The sequence below is a fragment of the Protopterus annectens genome, chromosome 9.part0 (assembly GCF_019279795.1).
Source record: "Protopterus annectens isolate FY-2018-M chromosome 9.part0, PAN1.0, whole genome shotgun sequence".
Classification (NCBI taxonomy): domain Eukaryota; kingdom Metazoa; phylum Chordata; order Ceratodontiformes; family Protopteridae; genus Protopterus; species Protopterus annectens.
In genome coordinates, this window is record NC_056743.1 from 1,722,267,368 (window position 1) to 1,722,292,241 (window position 24,874).

The following is a 24,874-nucleotide window of genomic DNA, read 5'->3' on the forward strand; positions in this document are numbered from 1 at the left end:
CCCCATCTCACCCCCTAAAGGGCCCATCTCAATACCAAAAGATTGCCAAATTTAGGTAATCACAGCCACACAGGTAGAAACCGCACTCTCCAAAGCTAAGAATACAGCATCCATGGGACCAGATGACATCCCGGGCTGTGTACTACAGGAACTACAAATTGAACTGGCACCTCACTTAAGTGCCATGTTTAATCACAGCCTCACCTCAGGCTTCGTGCCCAGTGAGTGGCGCACAGCTACAGTTATCCCACTCCACAAGGGGGGATCCACCTTGGATCTTGGCAACTACAGTCCCATCAGTCTGATGAGCCTGATCTGCAAGGGCATTGAATGCATTATCATGGAACTTATAAGCAAAGACACTGGCAACCTTCAAGCACTGGACCCCACCCAGTTTGGGTTCATGAAGGGCTGATCTTGTCTCCTGAACCTGATTGGCTTCTTCAAATCAGTCTCCGGAGCTGTGGACGAGGGTAAGGCAGTCCACACAGCCTGTCTGGACCTAGCCAATGCCTTCAACACCATCCCTCACTCTGGAATCATAGATAAACTTACTAAGCTGGGCATAAATCCCTACATCACTCGATGGGTTGCCAACTGGCTTACTGACAGAACCCAGACTGTAAAAGTAGCCACCTCCAAATCCAGCTCCAGACAGGTGACAAGTAAAGTACCTCAGGGTTCAGTCCTGGGGCCGCTCTTGTTTGGCATCTACTTCTCTGAAGTACAGGCCAACACTAAGGGACTCTGGCTAACAAAGTTCACAGATGACTGCAAACTGGGAGCCATTATTGAATCTCCAAATGATGTGGATATTCTACAAAAGGAAAACACAGTCCCTGCACATAAGGCAACTGCCAGGTCTCAAAAAGCAATCCAAAAAACAACGTAGACCAGCAGACAATGGTATCCTGATAAAAAAATTATATTCTTTATTCTCTATTATGCCATAAGGCACATAAAAAGGCAAAAAGCCTACAGTACAAAATCCAAACTGGTTTCAGCTTATAAATCAAGCCTTCAGTGAAGAGCAAAAAGCAAAAAGAACCAAGAAGGCTGCACTGGAATGTTTCAATGTCTGTTTGTATAAAGAATTGTTGGCACGTTGGTGCCTAATGTTAGATAAATGCTCTGCAATTCTAAATTTAACAGGCCTAGATGTCTGCCCACATAGAATGCAGAACAACTACATGTAGCTAAATAAATGACCCAATCAGACTGACAATTAGCATTGAAACGTTCCAGTGCTAATTTTAATTTTACTATCATTGATAAGATTCAAGGCAATAGAGGAAAGGTCTCTGGTTGGCATGATACCCTTAATAAATTTGAGAAAAGATGGATTATTAATTTGGGTGGATTATTTCTCCATGGTTTAAATGAATATTTGTAGTTCATTAATTGCTTGCTATGATGAGTGGCAGGTGTTATATAAGGCAAGCAGCCTTCTTGGTTCTTGTTTGCTTTTTGTTCTTCACTGATGAAGGCTTGATTTATAAGCCGAAACCGGTTTGGATTTTGTACTGTAGGGTTTTTGCCTTTTCATGTGCCTTATGGCATAATAGAGAATAAACAATATCATTTTTTATCAGGATACCATTGTCTGCAGGTCTACATTGTTTTATTCTACAAAAGGGCCTTACAGAAACAGAAGCTTTGTGCCAGAGCCATGGATTCAAGATTGATGCCAAGAAATGTATAGTTATCCCCTTTGGGAAAAACCATGTACTCATGAATTACCACATAGGTGGCAGTACACTAAGCAGCGAAAGTGTGATGAGAGACTTAGAGACACAGGTGGACAGTGGTCTCTCCTTCAATAACCACATCGCCACAGCAGTCAGGAAATCCTTCTATGTGGCATACCTCATTTCTAAGGGCTTTTCATCTAGAAAAAAGGAGGTCATTGTCCCACTGTACTCATCCCTCATTAGACCCAATATAGAGTACAACACCCCGTTTGGTATGTACCTCACAAGACGTCTGCAACAGCTGGAAAGGCCGCAGAAATACATCACTAAAAGAATCACAGGCCTAAAGCAGATGTCCTATGCTGACCATCTAAAAAAACTACAGCTATACGCTGTGGCATATCATCTACTCAGAGGTGATCTCTGCTTAACATACAAGGCCATGTCAGACCCTGAGCTGTTGGACATGCTCCACTTAAAGACATCCCAATCCCTTAGAACCACAAGCTCCAGGGATCTAATCCCTGTCATTACAATGAACAAAACATGTTGGAGGGATAGGTTGCTGACCCAGAGACTCCCCATACTCTGGAATAGACTGCCCATACACGTCAAGCAGAGCACCTCATTGGCCCTCTTCAAAAGGAACCTTGATGATTGGATGGGAGATAGGAAATTCACCCCAGGGATCACGTCTGTCGCCCTGCTAGACAGGGGTCCAGGAAAGTAAATATTGTGGGAAGAAATATCCAGGGAATTGTTATGGCTTGGCTTGTATAGGCCCTAGGTCCAATTGCCTAGTACCAACCTATGAACATATGAACAACTAGTATATTACTGTAGTCCACATTACTATTCTAGTCGGTGCTGTTATCTGTACCTTACAAGTCTTACTACACTACCCTATAGCCTTAGTTTGGACAGTGATATGGCGGTCGTCATCATTATACGTGAACTGGTTTTACCTGCAGTATACACCTCTTACCTGGTATACCTGTGGAGAATGTTTGTTAACACTAACTAACTGTTTCTACACATACTCCCAGATTTCAGGTTGATGTTGTGCACATAGCTATCCAACTATTTCTGCACAGACTCTGGCCATGTGTTGAGCACATGCAGGTGTGCCGGGACATATCTAGAATATTGCCCTCTTCAACCTTTAGTGACCTGATGCACACATATTACATGCTTTCCTACACAGTTAGATTATGTAGCACAGTGTGGGTGACAGTGATCAGTGATACTTTATTATTCAGAGAAACTGTAACACTCACAATTCCATACTATATATGTATATATATATATATATATATATATATATATATATATATATATATATATATATATATACGAACAGTACCAGTACAGGTTATAATGTTACAACTATATATGTACATATATATATGAACAGTACCAGTACAGGTTATAATGTTTTTTATTTCTCAGCACAGTGTTCGTACTCGACGTACCTGTGGGAGCAATGTTTTGTTAGCACTACCTGACTGTTGCCACACAAAGTTCCAGCTTACACATTAGTATTATGCACACACATCTCACTCTGTTACTGTACACACTCTGGTCACAGCTTGACAACATGGGGGTGTAGATAGGACATACTTGGCTTAGTACTCTCCTAACAGTTTTGGGGGGTGCTATAGTGACAGGTTTGTTCTCATAGATGTTTGACAATCACTTGTATTCCCTGTTTGCTGGCTAAACATCTGAGATCATCCCACAGACTTACCAGGGGGACATGGGGACAGGCAGCAGATAAAGGCCCATATACTGGACATTCTGGCCTCATCTGTACAGTTGTGGGGTATGATTCTGTATGCAGCCTACTTCCACACCCAGGATTCAGACCATGGCTGTGTCTGCTACAACTTAAACACTGTCCATCACAGTTGTGTCTGCTATATAGATATTGCTGTATATCACCTATCTGCTTTCTGTATTATTAAACCCCTGTGCTTTTGCATTCTGGCATTGTATTACAACGCTCTTATACAGATTTCCTTGGCAGTTATATTTTGTAGGACAGTGTGGGCAACAGTGATATGTAATACCTCATTATTGGGAGCAACTGCGTCAGTCACAATGCCATACAATGCCAATATAAACAGTACCAGTACAGGGTATCATTCTTGTATTTCTGGGCACAGTGTTGGTATCTGGCAGACCTGTGGGAGAAATTTTTGTTAGCACTACCTGAATGTTCCCACACACAGTACCAGATTCCACATTACTATTAGGCCCATACATCTCACTCTGTTACTGTACACACTCTGGCCACAGCTTGACAATTTGGGATGTAAATGGGACATACGTGGCTTCTTAGTCTCATAAGGTTTTGGGGAGTTGCTAGTGTGCCATCTTTGTTCTCATAGATGTGTGTCAATCAGTTGTATTTCCTGTTTGCTGCCTATACATCTGGGATCATCCCACTGATTTCCCAGGGGGACAGGTTGATATGCAACAGATATGGTCCACTTTACTGGACATTCTGGACATATCTGTACAGTTGTGGAGTATGATTCTGTATGCAGGCTACTACCACTGTCAGGATTTGAACCATGGCTGTGTGTGCTTAAAAAACAACAGTTCACATCTCAGTTACATGTGCTATTCGGGTTATGTTGTTTGCATTTTCCCTGTTTTCTGTCTGTGTGTCTCTCAGTTGTACTAAATGGCCTCTGGGGATTACACCAGTCATATACAGGCATTCCTACACATTCAATTTATGATGCACGGTGTGGGTAACAGTGCTTAATACAACAGTACTATTACATGATTGCAAATCTACATTACCATAGGATACCAGAGTATACACATGCAGTCCAGCATTTAGACCTTTATTGTCAGGCTATTACGCTTTTATTTACATACAAACTATATAAGACTCTTCCTGCCATATTCTCCGGTGTATGCAGTACTTGCCTTGAACAATACAAGTTTTATACAGGCAATTAATTTACTACTACTTTTAGTTTTATTTCTTATGACAGTAAATGCATGAGTATAACTGACCTGCCTCACGTTGTAACCTCGCCAGGCGACTGACATGGGCCTCTTGGTTCACGGCCCGCTCCACTGCAGCTGTGATGGACATAAGAGGAATATTTAGCTATACCTATCTATGATATACATGAGCTGGCAATTATTACACACATAGTGGGGTGATACCTATACACAACTGGAACATCCCCTGTCACTCTAGCCTCTTGGATCCACTGGTCCAAGAGGTCCCCCTTATGCTGCTTCAGGTCGGCATAGTGATGCCTGATCTGCTCTCCAGTTTGGGGTACGCCAGTGGTACTGGTGAAGTCACGGGCAAGACGGTCCCAGGACTCCGCCTTATATTGGGAGCCCTGGTACTGACCCTGCAGCAGTCTCTGATCATGGTCTTTGACAAGTAGTCCTGCCATAACTCTGGACTCCTGGATGCACCAGCACTGTGCTGGAAAGTGCACACCTTCTCCCCTTCCTGACATGGTGCCTGCAAGGGGAAGCTACAACCAGTTATGAGATGTATTCCCACCTCTTGGTTTTAAGTAGGGCCGATTTCCCGCACCTTTCCATGATTGGCCAGTTTTGAAAAGGCTAGGCAATGAGCAAACCTGCTTACCTCGTATTGGCATTGTTTAAAGGGGTATACCTCTGGGCACACTGAGTAAGGTAGCCTACGCATTGCTTACACCTCCTAAGCTGGCCTGTGGAATGCTTAGCATTGCTTACATTAGACTTTGCATTATAATTCCTTTTTGGCATTGATTAATTATTCATTACACCTTATATGTATGCCTGGTATCCATGATTCATGTGTACGTACACTGTATGGGGTCCTTGTGTTTTATTGGGGACTTCAACACTATTAGAATTACACCTGACTTCTGGGCTTACTGCTATACTCCATTTCACATATTTATGTTATGTAGTGGGTTAAGGCACATATGTCTGTATATTGATTCCTTTCACAGGTTCAGTTTGATTTTACTATGATGAAGACTTGTTTGCTAATACCTCATTCTTCTGTACTTCTGTGATGGCTTGGTGGTTAACTACTGTGACTATGGTATATAGGGTCCTGGGTTAAAGACCTGCATGGCTGTTTATTTTGTTGATGGGCAGAACAAGGGCCATTGGATACAGAGAGATTAAGGCACTTTTGAGCATTTGTAAGTGGGTTTACGCAGGTTTGCATGAGGGTAAGCAATGCTAACCTGCGGTTACATATGCTTACAGAGAGTTAACTTCAGAATTGCTTAACCTGTGTGCGCATTGCTTACCTCCAGTGCAAATGGGCTTAAACCCACTTACTAGTGCTTAAATATGCTTACTACTGCTTATTGGTGCTTAAACCTGCTTACTAGTGCTTTATTCATTATGATACTGACACCTCACATGTGCATTTACTGCAGTACTCCAGTTCATAAATATATGTAATTTAGTGGGTTATGCAACATAAATATTAGTCATAACGTGCTTTGCCATGGAAAATGGAATGTGCTGCAGTGGGACTCAAACTGGGAATGCCTGCTTGTAAGGCGAATGCTTTACCCACTACACTATTGCTATGCTGCTTCATTTACATATATCTTCCTTGTTATCCTCTTCAGCCATTTAAGCTGCATTAACTGTAGCTAAGGAATGGGCACACCCGCACACCTACAGTTAACTTTAATTGGATTAAAAAAAAAAAATGGGTCTGTTCATTTTATTTCTGCATACTTGCTGTTGTACACGAGGGGAACTGTTGGTGGGGATATGCGGACACCTATGAGCAGTCTCGCTCATTTCTCAGCCCTTTCTGCTGTTCTTCATTGTGGTGGCATATATATTCTGAGAGCTGTGCTCTCAGACACGCCCCCTGCACTCTTACACACTCCATGTAAGATTAGGAGCTCAGGCAGCGCACCTCATCAATATGCATGGTGTGCTGCCTTCCTGCTCCTAAACGGCCATCTCCATGCAGGACTAAGCTAGTCCTGCATGGAAGAATAGTAAATCCGGGGGATGGTCTTTAAAGCTAAAGCCTTATGATTTTGTTGTTTTAAAATAAATGAAAAGGAAAGTATCTCAGTTTCATGTTAAGATGCCCAGTCACTTGTAGCTAACAAAACTGTAGAATCCAAAGCAGATGAAGAATACCTCACTGTATGACATTCATTTTATAGTACCTCATTGTATGACATCCATTTTATAGTACCTCACTGTATGACATCCATTTTATAGTACCTCACTGTATGACATTCATTTTATAGTACCTCACCGTATTACATCCATTTTATAATACCTCACTGTATTACATCCATTTTATAATAGCTCATTGTATTACATCCATTTTATAATACCTCACTGTATTACATTCATTTTATAGTACCTCACTGTATGACATCCATTTTATAATAGCTCATTGTATTACATTCATTTTATAGTACCTCACCGTATTACATCCATTTTATAATAGCTCATTGTATTACATCCATTTTATAATCGCTCATTGTATTACATCCATTTTATAATACCTCACTGTATTACATTCATTTTATAGTACCTCACTGTATGACATCCATTTTATAATAGCTCATTGTATTACATTCATTTTATAGTACCTCACCATATTACATCCATTTTATAATAGCTCATTGTATTACATCCATTTTATAATACCTCACTGTATTACATTCATTTTATAGTACCTCACTGTATGACATCCATTTTATAATACCTCACTGTATTACATTCATTTTATAATACCTCACTGTATTACATTCATTTTATAATACCTCACTGTATTACATTCATTTTATAGTACCTCACTGTATGACATCCATTTTATAATAGCTCATTGTATTACATTCATTTTATAGTACCTCACTGTATGACATCCATTTTATAATAGCTCATTGTATTACATTCATTTTATAGAACCTCGCTGTATGACATCCATTTTATAATAGCTCATTGTATTACATTCATTTTATCTCCCAAAGCTATACTTAGAAGAAATACAGGTAGACAGGTAATAGTCCAGATGTTGAATGTGTTAAAAAACTGTCAGACTAATGCATGCTATGAGATTAGATATGACATGCCATATGGTGTCATCTATAAAATAAAATACTAATAAGTCTATATAAGCTTACTTTGTCCAAGGACAGAAAGCTTATACTGAGTGGAAGAAGTCTAAGGGCATCTCAGCATTTAATGACATGTAACACACAGACAACCAAAAGTGCTAGTGAGAAAAAAGATCTCGTTTCAAAATACTGATCAGAGTAAACAGACTGTGAGACAAGGCCGTCTAACATGTTAGACAAATGTACAGAACAAGGTAGCAGTGGTAGGCCAGCTGTCACAATTACTACCACAAGCATGGAAATAACATATTGAATATCATGGCTCTAATTTTTCCTGCTTTAATTGTTGTTAGTTATAATTTATTATTTTATTCATATGTCATTTTTTGTTTGTTAGCAAGGGTAGATAACTGATATTCATGAACCTTTTTCAGGCTTAGCCTGGGAGTACTGTCTGGTTAAGTGACATTCTCAGAATCACACTGTTGGGCTTAAGGAACCAAATTCTGGATTACAGGAAACAGCTGGATAACAGCACATGGCATTAATCTTGTATACCAGTTGCCAGACTAAGAAATTATAGATAATTTGGGATAAAGATACCTTTAGCCAGAGTCAACATCAAGTGAATTAATATAATTTCCATGATTCCTTCTTTGTTTATTAACTTTTTAATGCGTTATTTATTAAGAACTTGCTGGTGTGTTTACAATTAAGATTTTTAGTTTGTTGTTGGCTCACATCTGTTCATGACTGACAGTGTGCAATTCAGGCTGCTTCATTGCAAAAGTCATTTATGGTGTACATTTCAAAGATTAAGCCATGTTACTTTAGCTATGGTAGTTTTTACTTCGTGTACTTTATCAATTAGATTTAATCCCTTTGCTAAATACTATATTCTAGAGGACTGCCTCAAAACAATTATCTGTTTTGTGTTACTTTGTTTCTCTGTAAATAGATGTCTATGCTTCAAAAACAATTCAACAATTTTAATAAAATTTTCTGAAAATACTACTGACACGATTATCTACAAAAAGAAGAAGAAGAAGAAAGAAAGAACACTCTTGGCTCCCAGCCTTAAAGGCAAAGAAGAAAGCAGCTGTGTCTTGCATTTTAATGTGAAAAATACATTTTTAATATAATTTTATGCCATAACACATAAAACAAATAAAAATATACTTTTGTACAGAAATACATTCTTTTTTAACGGAAATCACAAGAAAAGTTAATAGACTCATAGGTAATTACTAACCTATTGACCCTAAAAGACCTTTTTAAGCCTAGCCATGCTTCACAAATGTATTTGGCAGGTTTACATATCACTCATTTTATTGGGGGTATAGCTTCAGTATGGGTGATCGAGCATTTACAAGTTTCCTCATTCTAACAGGGACATACTTGGCAGATGAAAGGTAAATTTTAGGATTCCACAGCCACTGATCAAGTTGATCTTGAATAAGTACAGGGAGGAACTCTGCTTCACATGGATGGGAAACCAGTTCCAGAGAAGGAGTAGTCTCTGAGACACAGACTTAGGTTCATAGGTTCATAGGTTCATACTAGGCTATCTGCCCTAGGGCATTTATAAGCCTAGCCAGAATGTGTTTGGCTTTCGCCACCCATTTTAAATTTATTTTGCTATGCCCTTTTTCGAGGTTAGTATACTGTGCCTCTATCTAACAGTGACACAGAAGTGATACCCGGGGTAAACCTACGATCTCCCATCCACTCATCAAGATTCCTCTTGAAGAGAGTCAATGAGGGACTCTGCCTAACCTGGACTGGGATTTTATTCCAGAGTGAAGGGAGCCTCTGGGTTATGAATCTGTCCCTCCAGCATGTCCTATTTATTTCAGTGCTGAGGTTCAAGTCTCTCGAGCGTAGCTTGATGGGATTTGGATTTTCTGAGGTGCAGCATGTCCATTAATTCCGGGTTGGACATGGCTTTATCGTCAGGCACAGATCTCCTCTGAACAGGCGGTATGCCACTGAGTAGAGCTGGAGTTTCTTTAACCGGGCAGCATATGGCATCTGTTTGAGCCCTTTGATCCTCTTGGTGAGGTACTTTTGGGGTCTTTCCAGTTGCTGCAGGTGTCTGGTAAGGTACATCCCAAAAGGGGCATTGTACTCAATTATGGGCCTGATGAGGGATGAGTAAAGAGGCACGATGACCTCCCCTGATCTAGATGTGAATCCCTTCATGATTAGGTGGGCTATATAAAATGTTCTTCTAACCACTTTGGCCACGTGGTTGTCAAATGAGAGATTGCTATCAACTTGGGTCCCCAGGTCCCTAATTACTTCTTCTGTACTTAATGGATTTCCACCTATGTGGTAATTTGTGGGCACTTTGTTTTTGCCAAAGGGGATGACTATACACTTTTTGGCATTTAGCTTGAGACCATGGCTCTGGCACCAGTTTTCTGTTTCTATGAGGCCCTTTTGGAGGATGCTTGTGTCGGCTGGAGAGTCGATTATGGCACCCAGTTTGCAGTCATCTGCGAACTTGGTCAGCCACAGTCCTTCCGTGTTGGCCTGTACCTCCGAGAAATATATACCGAACAAGAGAGGTCCCAGGACTGAGCCTTGTGGGACACCACTTGTAACTGGTTTGGAGTCTGACATGGCTCCAGCAATTCTAACCATGTGGGTTCTGTCCTTGAGCCAGTTTGCAATCCATCTAGTGACATAGGGGTTTATATTTAAGCTGGTGAGCTTATCTATAATGCCCGAGTGGGGTATTGTATCAAAGGCTTTTGCGAGGTCCAGGTAGGCTGTGTGGACCACCTTCCCCTCGTCAATGGCCTTGGTGACTGTTTCAAAGAAATCAACCAGGTTTAAGAGGCAGGATCTGCCCTTAACAAAGCCGAACTGGGTAGGATCCAGTGTTTGTAGGTCCCCAATATCTTTATTTATGAGGTCCATGATGATCCTTTCCATAGCTTTGCAGACCAAGCTAGTCAGGCTTATGGGGCGATAGTTTCCAGGATCCGTTGAGGCACCACCTTTATGGAGAGGGACCACTGTTGCTGTACGCCACTCTTTGGGCACATATCCTGTAGTAAGGCTGAGATTGAACAGTAGTTTTATGTTTGGGTTTAGCTCTTCTTTGAGTTCATGTAGGACGCAGCCGGGACACCATCTGGTCCCATTGATGCTGTGTTTTTTGCTTTGGAGAGGGCGGCTCTTACCTGAGCATCTGAGATGTCAGGGGGGCAGCACTCTGCTGGGATAGATATTTGCCCTTTTGGTGTGGGGGGGAGAAGTTTGCACTGAAACTGTCAGCTAGGATGTTGGCAATGTCTGTGGGTTCGGTGTATTTTTTGTCATTTTGGACTAATTCTGAGCATATCAGGGAATTACCACCCAGGTTCCTAACATAACTAAAGAAAGCCTTGTGATTATCCTTAAGTGTCCTGTGCAATTTTTCTCCCGAAGCTGGCCTCAGACAATTTTATGTGTGCCCGTAGTTTTTTGCTAATACTGATCAGTGATGCCTTCCCTTTTTGGGATTATGCTTTATCATTTAGTAGCTTCCTCCTTCTATTGTATAGTTTGTTTATGGCTGGGGTCCACCAGACAGGACGTCTGCCTTTGGAGGATTGGGTCTTGGTTTTATTTGGGATCGCATGATCCATGCATTCCTGAAGGTGTTCATAGAATGCGTTTATAAAGGATTCTGCGGTCTGGGCTGTATTTTCCACAGGCCCGGGGGCTTTGAAGGATTCCACCTCAGTTTTGAGGAGTGTAAAATTTGCTTTAGAGAAGTTTTTCACTGTGGTTTTCTGGGAGGGGGTGGGGTCGGGATGTGAATATCCAGTGAGATTAGTTTATGGTCTGATCTTACCAGTGAGGGATACACTTCTGGTCTGGAGCATAGAGTCCCCATGTTGGTGATGATCAGGTCCAGTATGTTTTCCCCTCTTGTGGGAGTGGTAACAAGTTGTTCCATAGCATTTGAGTTTATAAATTCTAGGAACCTTTGGGCTAGGGTGTTGGAGCTAGAGTAATGCTCCCAGTCTATGTTTGGGTAGTTGAAGTCGCCCAATATAATGGTGTTTGGAGAGACCTTCATATTTTCCAGTGTTCTCAGGAAGGCTGAGTGGGGTTCCTGGGTTTGGGAGGGTGGTCTGTAGCAGGCTATAAACTGGAAGGCAGTTTTACCCACTGTTAGTTGCACATGGATAGTCTGTGATGCTTCGTGCTTTGCCACCAACCTGGAGGTGTGGGTATCTTTGATGAATATCGATACTTCCCCTCCTTTTGTGGTTCGGTCCAAGTTTTGGGGCCGAAAAGCATGGTATGAGGTATAACCTGGTAGTGCTGGGGTGCTCTCGGGAGCCCTGAACCAGGTTTCTGTTACTGCACAGATATCGATGTTCTCCATGCTAAGGAGAGTTTCGAGTGCGTGCATCTTGAGGTTTAGACTTCTGGCGTTGAGTAGCATTACTCTTAGTTTCTTATCCCTTGTGATACCTATGGAGGTGGGTTTGTCTTTTGAGCCTTGCCTAAAAAGGCACTATGGGGTAGCAAGAGCCTTTGCCTATATCCGAAAGCCCAGGGTGACAGGTGCAAGCCGTCCCTAGCGAAGCATCGTGGCTTGTCGAGCATATCATCCCAAGCTGACAGGCATTGGATCCCCTTTGAATGACACCAGTACTTAAGCCAATTGTTGAAATTGATCATCTTGTCTTCATATTGTGGCACCATTCTTGGTGAGGGTAAGATGCTACTCAAGGTCAGGGTCATACCGGCCTGGGCTACATGCTCAGAGAGCTCCTTTATGTCTCTTTTCATGTAGTCCAGGGAGGTACGTCTCAGGTCATTCACACCAGCATGGACAATGACTGAGTCATATTTGTACTTGCCTTGGAGTGACCTGAGTGCTTGTGTTATGTGGCGGATCCTAGCACCTGACAGGCTGTTCACTGTGACCCTCTCCTTGTTCAGCCTGGTGAGCGGGACGTCAATGTGCCTGACGATAGAGTCACCTATTACAAGTGTATCAGGTGTGTTGTTTAGTCTTAAGGGCTTTGACTGTTTGGCACACTGGCTTTGTGAGATATGTGTTGCACGTGTTTTGTTTTGGGGTAGCGGCTGCTTGGGTGTCTGCTTTGGAGGTCTCTGCTGCTTTGGCAGATCTTTATTTAGAGCCTCGAGTATGTTTTGTGTGATTATGTGTTTGGTTTGCTGTCGTGGTAGGTCTATGTGAGACTGGAATTGTAGTGAGTATGGTTTCCTTCTCCTCCTGACTGGTTATGCCAGTACTGAGTTGAGAGAGCTTAGCCTCCAGTTTGGCTATATGGTTGCATCTCTCACATGTGTTGGAATTTGTTGGGAGGAGGAGAGGGTTGTCTGTGTACATGAGGCAGTTGTAACATTGCCTCAAGATTCCCAGATTCACCAGCTGGACCGGAGAGGAGATTGACAACTGACCTTTGGACATGCTAGAATAATATTGGGAATTCCTTAATAATTGAAAACCAGGGCCAGTGGGGAGTGAGGGTGTAGTGCTTTTAATTTTTAGTGCTGACTTATATAATTGCTTTAGTGAGCAAGTGCCAGGTAACTTAAGTGCAATGTGTTACAGGTAACTTAAATGCAAAAACGACAAACAGTAACTTTCTTTCAAGTGAAACAAGGAAATAAGTACAGTAAGCAATGCAGATATCACTTGTGAGCCACAGAAGCACTGAGAAGCCGCGTATTAGGTGGAATTAGCGTTCCAGGGAAATAACAAGCAAACAAACAACAAGCATATAAACAAAGCTATATTTAGCAGGCCTGGATCTAGTCTATGCTACAGCAAACAAGGTGTACCAATTTCAGTAAGATACAGTTCAAATATTCAGGCACTATAAACCTTTAACCAGAAATTCCCAGCTCAGAAGGGCAGAGTCCAGCCTCTTCTCCCACAAGAGTGCAGACCACAAACCTTCTTAATGTAAAATAACTGGCCTGAAGCCTAAACCAGAACTAATACACTTTAAGAATAACAGACACTGGGCTCTCAATCAGCAGTTCCCAACTTAGAAGGATGAAAGCTACCTGTCCTGCCACCACAGTGCATGCCACAAACCTTCCTAATGTAAAACAACTGGTCTGAAGCCCAAGTGCTTAATCCAAAAGACTTAGAATGACAGCTAAACTTTAATCAAGTTACTACCAAGCAGTAATAAATACAATTGAATACTTTAGAGAATGCCTGGATTAGTGCTCAAGTTACACAAACAAAGCTAGATCCAGCAGGCCCGAATCCAGTCTATGCCACAGCAAACAAGGCGCACCAACTTCAGTAAGAAGCAGTTCAGATATGCATGCACTATAAGCCTTCAATCAGAAATTCCCAGCTCAGAAGGGCAGAGTCCAGCCTCTCCTCCCACAAGAGTGCAGACCACGAACCCTCTTAATGTAAAATAACTGGCCTGAAAGCCTAAGTGCTTAAACCAGAATTAATACACTTTTAGAATAACAGACACTGAGCCCTCAATCAGCAGTTCCCAACCTAGAAGGATGTAAGCTACCTGTTCTGCCACTACAGTGCAGACCACAAACCCTCTCAGTGCAAAACAACTGGTCCGAAGCCCAAGTGTTTAAACCAGAAGGCTTAGAATGAGTTACACCAAGCAGTAATAAATACAATTGAGTACTTTTAAGATGATGCAAAAGTAAAAAAGTAGGTAGAAACACAAGTACAGTAAAAGCAGATTAATTTTTTTTTTTTCCTGAACAAGTGCTGAGATCAAAGAAACAGATTTGAGTGCTGAAACTAGAAAACTGGCTAGTTATAGGGAAAAAAAACTAAGCTAGAAGGCTTCCCTCCAACACAGAAGGGCTTGGGGGCTCAAAAGCCTACAAATAGTCTATACCACTTAACAGGAAAGGCAGGAAACAAGCTTAAATTTTTTTTTTTTTTTTCTGTTTCCCAGATGCTCTCTTTGTATTGCCTCTCCAATGTATCTTATTTATGTAGCAGATGAGGTTTAGGTCTTTATATTAGGTGTTTTTAATGCCATTTGTTTTGCAGATGTGCAACAGGTTGATAAGGACTGGATCAGAGGATGGTTTGAAGGTCAGGTGCTGATTACCTCTCAGTAGTCTACAAGAGACAGAGTACTAGGTTGGGGCTTTGAAGTGGTCAGCATAGGGCATGCTGTCTGCACCATGTATCCTTTTTGTGAAGAACCTCTATGGATTATCCAGTTGTTGCATATGCCTGGACAGGTACATACTGGGAGGAGTATTGTACTCATTCACTGGTTGAATGAGGGCTGAGTACAAAGGAATCTTGTTGCCATACCCTTGCTTATAAGGTGTGCAACATAAAATTATTTCTTTACTACAGCAGTTACATGATGGTCAAAGACCAAGTCTCTGGCTACATGCATTCCCCAAATCCCTAACCACAGGCTCAATTCTCAGGTGTGTATTATCAGTGGAGCAATTTCCAGAAGTGGTTGTCTCACCAAAACACAATGTTATGCAATTTTTGGCATTGAGTTTTAGACCTTGACTCTGGTACCAGTTACTAGTCTGTGTCACACCTTCTTGGAGGATTCTTGTGTCTCTGGGAGATTCTGTGATGCACCTAGTTTGCAATCATCTGCAAAGTTGGTCAGCCAGAGCCCTGTGACACTGGCCTTGACTTCAGTAGATGCCAAAAAGGAGTCTCCAGTATCAAGCCTTGGGGGCGCTGCTAGTGACTGTCTTTCCTGACCACTTGATGTAGGATCTAATACCTTGTTGCCCAATCAGTGATCCACGCTTTCTTAAAGGCTAACAGGCTACTATCTTTCCTTAATTTATATGGCAGAACATTTAATAACAAGCTAGCTTGGAAATAAAAAATATCTTTCTCTTAAAACAGTATTATAACAAGGAACATCTACAACCCGCTTTTCATTCCTGGTGCCTATAGTGTAATTACTAACTTCCACTCCTGGGTTAACTGCCAGTTGTTCATAACAAACACATTTATTTAACAGTATCAGGACACCTTTATTTATCTGTAATTCATAATAAAGAATGACAATCTTTCTAGTGCGTTCATATAGTCCAGTTCATTAACTTGATGTACTTATTTTGTGAAATACCCAATATATGGCCTAACTACTGATTTGTACAGGTGTATAAGAATTTGCTTGTCCCTGCTAACAATTGTATACAAGATGTCTTTAATAACTATATGACATTTCCTAACCATAATTATCTTCCAACTAAAATTTTCACTATACTGTAAAGACATGCTTCTGGAGCATTTCTCCCCGGGCCTCCACTGAAAACAGGATCTGTGGAACCTAGTCGGACTTTCCCGGTCAACAAATGTTAAATAAATAAATAAATAAAATATACTGGCACTTCCAAATCTCTTATTGTATTCAAGTATCCAAGATTGCATTGTTCAAAATTAAGGGATAAAAAACATTGTTAGCACCATAATGAAGTGCTCACCTATTATGAGTTCATATGCTGTTTAAATCTGCTTTATGCTTCTAGCAAGTTTACTGTATCTCATTTAAGGAGAAGCACTGATGTTGTAGCTAAGTTCTTTAATAATAAGTAATCATACCCTTTAACTTCTTAGCACAAGATTGCTTGACAAAGCCAAAAATAATTAGGGAACAAAGGCCCAAAATCACGGCAGGTTTTAAATATTGTTCATATAAATGTAGAAACAGGCTTTGCATTGGCATGCATTTTCTGAAGGATATAAAGTCTAAAACTCAAATGCCTGTCATAATTTAATGACTTCAGTTTTCAATGGTTTGCCAGAAAATTTCAGATTTTGTAAAAAACAGATCAACAATGAGGCAAAAATTTGGACATTCTGCAAAATTCTGGACATTTGAGAAATAGGAAAGTAATCCTTGGCTGTTGCAATCCCCCTATGGCTAATGCAACACAGTGCCCTACACATGTGTGATTCTCAGGATTTTATATCTGTTTTGCCCATGTTTACTTCACCCTGCTACAAAGAAGAATATGCACAACTCTGACTGTATTACTTGACTTTCTCAATTTGTGCACATACTTGTATCTCACACAGATCTATGCTATTACTTTGGTAAATTTTCATCAAATACAGCCAATTCACTAACAGTGAATTATTTTGAAAAGTGAACTTGGACTTCTGATCATTTATGCTTTGCTTTTGACCATCTGTGCATTATTGCTGACATAATGCAATGTTCCTGTTGAATCCGGTATGCCTAATTTTTATTTTTATTTTTTATTTTTATTTTTATATAACATTTGTTGACCGGGAATGTCCGACTAGGTTAGGTTCCAGAGAGCCTTTTTTCAGCCAGGGAGGGGAGAGAACACTAGATGCATGTCTTTGGAATATATTTGCAATATATTGCCTTTAACACTTAGCCTCTAAACTCCTTGCATAGGTTTCCAGACTTAAGCCAGAGAACATTTATTAGTATGTGCACACACACACAAACACACACACACACACACACACACACACACACACACACACACACACACACACACACACACACACACACACACACACACACACACACACACACACACACACACACACAAAACTTCCTCATAGTGAACATCTGATTTGACTTCCATACACAAACTGCCTCTTGTTTTTATGTACATTATCTAATACAGGCTGGCTATGCTATTAGCTTATTGCATATATATAATATTATAAAAGCATTTTGTGACAGCAGATCCATAGGTGAAATCCGTATCTTAATTTTTTGCCAGGGCTAAATGCAGCTTTTTTATAATCATGTCTATTATTCCCTGGTGAAAACATAAAGAAAGGATGAAAAAGACAGGTGATTTGTTTTCGAAATTTAGGATGTATAGCTGATACTTCCATGCAGGAGAGCAGTACCTCCTTCTGCATGCTGCGTGCAGTTAGGACAGATACAGAAGGACACAGTTTGGGGTTTTATCTATTACAAAAATTAAATAATAATGCATTTCTGGGTAAAGTGTAAATTTTCATGTAATCATCCAGTTTATCTAAACCAAGATTTCAAAAAAGTGATTAAGCAAATAACTTACCCCAATTATAAAACATACAGGTCCCATGAAGCTCCATATAAAGCCACTTTCCAGACTTAGCCAGCATCTAAAACAGGAAGTAATGAGGTAGAAGTAATCAGGCCATATAATGTAGTTACAAAACAAAAATCCTTAAGGGCAACAAATCCCAGGACATAATATTTAAAATTATTGCTTATATAAATCATGAGCAGCAACCAAGCATTGAATAGTATTGTAAAATTCACTATATATGATTGTTATGTGCATTCAGTGTCACAATCACATCATAAAGAAGTCCAGCCATTCAACTGATTGCATACCATTTATGTCAGAAATGATCATAAATGCCAAATATATGTCAACTCTCAATGCACGGGATTCATGAACACCCACACTTAGTGTGCCACATACACGATAGAGCATTATTTGGTAATTATTAAGCAGTTCTGCACTTTGCACCCATCCTCAAAACAAGGCTAAAGATAAATATGTAGTCAATCAAAACTAATTCTGCCATTTAAAAGAACAATATAAATATTTGTGACCAGTTATTAAAGTGAAGGATTCTGACTTTAAGTATGCTTGTCACACATCCTAAAACTTCAAGCTCCTCAGTGAGGAAAATAAGAAAACTACTTTATGAAAAAGTTTGCTTTCAAAAGTTTCATTTAGAACAGCAGATATTAAATAAACAACTAAATAAATAAATAAGCATTTGAACAAGTATAAGTGATATGATGTAATAATAGACTGTGTTGTGTTGTATGAAATTAAATTTAAGGATCATATTCACAACTAGTTAAAAATTATCCTGAAATAAGATATCTTGACTTCTCTCTGTTTGACCATGGAGTTGATATATTAAATAAGGGTCCCATGGGTCTCTTCACTTTATATGTAGAAGTTAGAAGGGGGCAGGCCTCCTCCCAAAAGTTAGTCCAAAGGGCTAAGGGACAGGTTGCAAACCAGATGTGCCATTTAGCAATAAACTTCCATGACTCTTGTTCACTGCAAATTTTTGAATAGGAGAAGTAAGCCCATTTATATTTTATATGCATCTATATGTATATATATGTATATATATATATATATATATATATATATATATATATATATATATATATATGGACCTATGTCAGATGATTGAGTTTTCAAAAACTCGAAATTCACATGGTTGAGACTGTGACACCCCTGCACTGGCCCAGTAATCAAGGAGCCTCATTCTTCACCACTAACACCAATGAGGGACGTGCCCATTGGGAGGATGACAAGTACACACACAGTAAAGTACAATTTTACTTTAAGAGCACACAGAGATCACAGTTAGTCCGGGGCTGGTTTCTCCCTCTCTCTCTCCAGATTCCCAATAAGACACCCCACTGGCACAGCTATCGGGTTAAGATCTCAGCCAAGTGGTCAAGCCAAAACCTCCAGCACCCTCTCTGTCCAGCCAGTGCTTTGTGTCACTCCCTAAGTAGCTGACACACACAGATGTTGAGATTTGATTTATATACAAGCACATAGACACTCCTGGGGGAAGAGTGGCACAGGTTCACTTGCTATGTCCCCTTCTGTCCAAACTATAAGGTAGTACCAACTGCCACCAACCACCCTTATCAGCTACTGTAAGGCTCCAAAGGGTGACCAATTCTACTGTGTAATGTTACTGTTATCCAAATGGTAAGTATGACTACAACTTTTAAGGCTATTTAGGAGATGCCTGTATAGTATCACCAAATACATATGCAAGTACGCTAAGAGCTTAAATACCTCTGAACTAAACCAGCCACAATTAAAAGGTTTAAATGTATTTAATAATAAATAATAAAAGAACAAGACAATACTCATTAACGCAATACAGTGACAACAGAGTTCAGAATCACAGGAAATACTTTAAAACAATATTGCAGGACAATACCACATAAATACAGAAAACATCTAGACTAATCTTACAATATTCCTATCTATCTCCAAGAAAAATAATATAATCTAAGTCTTACTTACAGAGCAAAGCAAATAAAAGTGCTGAATGGATGTTTACAGGTCCAAGACAAGATACAAAACGCACAGACTTTCTCTCTGAGATAGTTTTTAAATTAATAATACACATCACTGCTGGGTTAACTAGATGACATCAGTATTTGACACCTGCCTCTAGTTCCCAGGCTAAACAGATACCAACAGAATTTAACATGTCTCTGTTAAAAATATGTATCTTTCAGATGTACAGCTGCTAGGAAGCCACAGAGCAATACAAAAACACTTTACATGTGGAACCTAGTAATTATCTCTGTCTCAAGACAATAGAAAGAAACCCCTAGCACTAGACATCTTGTCTCTTCGCTGAGATAAACTAACTTTATAACACATCATAAAACTCTTTACTTATTTTCTTAGAGTTTGCAAGTTAACTCTGTATATTCCAGCCTTTACCATCAGCACATACATTTGCATGTAGTTTATACATGTTTCTGCTCTTTTCCAGCAGGGTGCACTGTGGTTACATTCTTGAAGTTCAGTACAGAACATTGTTTACATACATTTGCATGTAGTTTATACATGTTTCTGCTCTTTTCTAGCAGGGTGCACTGTGGTTACATTCTTGAAGCTCAGTACAGAATATTGTTTACTTACATTTGCATGTAGTTTATACATGTTTCTGCTCTTTTCCAGCAGGGTGCACTGTGGTTACATTCTTGAAGCTCAGTACAGAACATTGTTTACTTACATTTGCATGTAGTTTATACATTTCTGCTCTTTTCTAGCAGGGTGCACTGTGGTTACATTCTTGAAGCTCAGTACAGAACATTGTTTACTTACATTTGCATGCAGTTTATACATGTTTCTGCTCTTTTCCAGCAGGATGCACTGTGGTTACATTCTTGAAGCTCAGTACAGAACATATTGTTTACTTACATTTGTAAGGCATGCATACAAATCATATTACTATTCACAAATGACATAGAATTATTTACAAAATTCTAGCTGGCTGGGCTGGCAGCCTTCACAGAAACCATATGATTCTGTTTCCGAAAACTCAAACATCCAAAAACACAAAAATCTAACTTTTTTTACATTTTTGCAGGGGGGTAAGCAGCTCACGGTAATCAGACTGCAGTGTAAGGATAAGGCACTATTCATAATCTCAGCCTATGCCCTACAGTATGGCTGAGATAGGAAGGAAAGGAGTCCATTCATGTAGTGGTTGCAGCACCTACTAGATAAAGGAGTACAACATGAGTTAGTGTTGATAATGGTGGTCCCGAAGGCACATATTTGGACAGATACAATAGGATATGAGGACTGTCTATGTCCACATGGATGGAGCAACAGGAATAAGGAAGGAAAGGCCATTCTAAGCTTCTGTCTGGCAAATGGCTTCTTGGCGACTAACACATGTTTTCAAAAGACAGACAATTGCAATATCACAAAAATGGCCCACGTGCAACTCAGGTAGACTTTCTCCTAGTAAGGAAAGGGCACTGGAGTAGAATCAGTAATAGCAAAGACATCCCAAGTCAAACAGAGGGCCCACAGCATAAACCTCTGGTTGCCACAATAAGCTGCAAGCAGTGATCAGAGAAGGCTCTAAGGTCAACACAGACTAGGCTGAAGACCTAAAAGTTGACTTCAGAGTAAGCACAAGAGTTGTAGGAAATACTCAGGGCTTTAGCACTTCAGGAAGAAGAGGAAATAGGTAATGCTGAAGAATGACAGCAACTCAAACCAGCATGTGTGAGAACTATAGAGCCAATATGCGGCAAAGCAAGGTGTGGAAAAGGAAAAGTTGGGGGTGTAATGCAGAAGTCCAGGAAGTCATGAAAAGAAAGAAGGACTAGTGCAGGAAAAGTGGGAGATAGAAAAGACAGATTAGACTAAGACGGAATACTGGTTGGTTAACAAAGAGGCTGTGAGAGTAGTTACAATAGCAAAGAACAAGGCATCAGAGGCACTCTACCAACTTCTGGAAAGGGTCATAGCAGATTGCACAACAAACTCTATAAGGTTGCAAAGCAATGACAGAAAGGTAAAGAATGTAGTCGTCAGGCACGTTCATAAGGGATGCCAGCAACAACCTGCTCACCAGTCCAAAGGACATCAAAGACAGACAGTGGGAGTACTTCCAGCAGCTTCTGAATTAAGAAAATTCCACAGAAGCTGTACTGCACAGATACAGCCTGCAATGAAGCAAGAAGAAGAGGAGCACTCCCTAGAAGAAATAAGAACAGCACTAAGGAAAATGAAGTCAGGGAAAGCAGCAGGCTCAAATTAGGTCATCGCATATATCATCGAGATATTTGGTGGGTTAGGAGAGAAATGGCTCCAGAGGATACTCAGCATTATGGAAAGAAAGGCATATCCCAGATTACTGCAAAATAAGCATTCTAGTACCAGCATACAGAAACAAAGGGGACATTCACAACTGTGGGCAATACAGAGATATAAAATTCTTGTCCCACTGTATATCAAGGTTCTGGAGAGGATGATTGATAAATGAATAAGTGGAGTAGTAGAAGGTCAGATGAGAGAGGAGCAATTTGGATTCAGACTAGGAAGTAGCAACTGACCTGATGTTTGCAGTGAAACAGATAGTTGAGAAGAAGCTAGAGATGAGCTAAGACTCCAACTAGACATTCCTAGATTTGGAAAAAGCATATGACAAGGTCCCAAGAAAGCGGATTCTGGAAATCCTGCTATGATGCAAAGTCTCAGAAACATTGGTAGAATTAGTAGATGCTATGTACAGTGACACATGTATGGACAGTGTTCCTACTTAATGAGGTGTTCCCACTGGGAATGGGTGTACACCAAGGTCCACCTCTGAGCCCACTGCTGTTCATTCTGTTGAAGAACTCCATTAGCAAACAGGTTGGAGAAGACAGATCGACAAAGCTTCTGTATGTAGATGGTGTGGCATTACAGGCAGACTCTGAACAAGAACTTCAGCAAATTATAGGGGAATGGAAGGGAAGGGAAAGCTGAAGGCACAGAGGATGAAAATGAGTAAATATAAGACAGTTGTAATGACAGCAATGAAACTAGAAAAAGAGAAAACTGAAACAGAAGAGAAAATAGTGGAACAGGTTAACAGCTTTCAGTATCTTTGAGAGGTGGCTGAGTAGAAGGAAAGTCATAATGAGGTAGTCAAAGCTAGAATTAGAGAGGCCGCAGCCAACTGGCACAGAGTGTCAGGGATAGTGTGTAATCGAAGAATGCCAAATAAGCTAGAAAGTAAGTTGTACAAAACAGCAGAGCCTCAAGCACTACTGTATGGTACAGAAACCTGGGCAGTGAAGGCAGAGTTGAGGAAGCTTGAGGTGATGGAGATGAAGTGCCCGAGATGGGTGGCATGTTGCACACTATGGGACAGATGAAGAAATGAAGATATCAGAACAGAAGCCTGAGTATCTCTGATTGCACAGAAGGTCAAAGAGAACAGATTAAGATGGTTTGGGCACATGCATGGGAAAGCAAAAGACAATCCATTGAAGAAGATTTGGGACAAAGAGGAAGAAGGCCAGAGGAGTTGTGGGCATACCACAAAAAGATGAGTGGATAGTGTGAGAGAGGTCCTGTGAAAGTCAGGCATGACTGTCAAAGAAGGTAGAAAAGTGGCGGTGAATTAAAAGAGATGGCGACAGATGACATGACACCCCAACCCCATCTAGAAAATGGGAACAAGAAGATGATGATGATAACTTTGTGTAGGAGAGCTGAATCTATCATTAGGAAACCTAGGCAGTTGCCTATAGTTCATGTTGGCTGGGGGGGGGGGGGGCATGTTGGCTGGAGGGGAGGCCCTGAAATCTCCTGTACATAAAAAAGTAAAACCTGATTCACCACCAGCATTAGGACCTTATAGGAGACACAGCACTCTGACTTCTGTCACCAGACAGCACCAGCATTAGGATACTTTATAGGAGACACAGCATGCTGATGTCTGTCACCAGACAGCACAGTATGTCCCAGAAACCTACCCCATTAGAAAATGTGGGGGATTTAAGATATCTGTGCAGCAATTTATTCTTCAAGGGCCGCAGACATTGAATTTGTAGATGAAGCACTGAAATGTTTGCCAAGAGCAGCCTCTTCATTAGTTACAGATGAATTTAATGTGGAATTATTCAGATGACTTTTATTTTTGCATAGATTGTACATATTGATAGATATTGGTGGATTACAATGACAGCAGTTTGAGTGGTCTTTTATGATTATAATGCTCCAAATTTGGTAGTTTGTCATTATTGCTTCATACATTTTGTTTCATCACTGGAAAATGTTACAAACTGCAAATTTAAAAACACTCTAACACGTGGTGCTGTATTAAATAAGGAATATGATTTAATTAAATCAAGAAAACACATGTATTTAGACATGGTCCTAAAAATGTGTGCAGGGGCCCACAGTTTGAAAACAACTCAAAAGTACACTCAATCTGTCACTGACAAAACACATTTTCTATGAATGTGGGTTTCAGTGCAGTTTCACTGAATGTGAATTTCAAGGGCAGAGATGTTTACTGTTGTTCATGCTAAAGTCTGATGTCCTTCGTGGTTCACTGTTGCAGTCATCACTGTAGGGTTCTTCCTGCCAGCAGCAGCCCCCGATCGGCCAGAATCCCAAAGTCTGGATCGGGCGCCAGCTGAGGTCGCATTTAACCTGACGTCAATGTGCCAGAAGGTATAAAGACCTCAGCTGAAACCATTTCCCCAGTTTTTCTTGCTGCACAGTGCCCTTTGTAGTTCACTGATGCTGGTCGGCCTGTTCCTGTTTGTTTTTGGATCTAATCCCAGGTTTTTTGTTTTTTTTACAGATAAGTACCCCATTGGGGAGGTCTTTTTCTTGCTCCAGTCAGATGTCAGAAAAAGTTAATAATTGTATTTCTTGTGGGAAGCAAATACCTCATAGGGATTTTCACTCTTACTGTATTCCCTGCCTGGGTCCTAACCACGACGTTGCTAATTGTGTGTTTTGTGCTAGATTTAATCAGCGTACTATTAGGCATAGATATAACTTTGCCTTTTACTATTTTGGAAAAAGGTTTAATTATAACATGTCTTCAGATTCTTTTCCGGCTTC

At 40.4% G+C, this 24,874-nt stretch overlaps 1 protein-coding gene across 1 annotated transcript in view; it reads right to left on the reverse strand.

Moving 5' to 3' along the window:
• Window positions 1-24,874, reverse strand: part of LOC122810768 (adhesion G protein-coupled receptor E3-like) — an 804,089-nt gene that overhangs the window by 147,399 nt on the left and 631,816 nt on the right. The window contains exon 10 of the mRNA XM_044082329.1: window positions 17,813-17,879. Coding sequence (XP_043938264.1) covers window positions 17,813-17,879 — 67 coding nt within the window. The remainder of the gene's footprint in view (window positions 1-17,812; window positions 17,880-24,874) is intronic.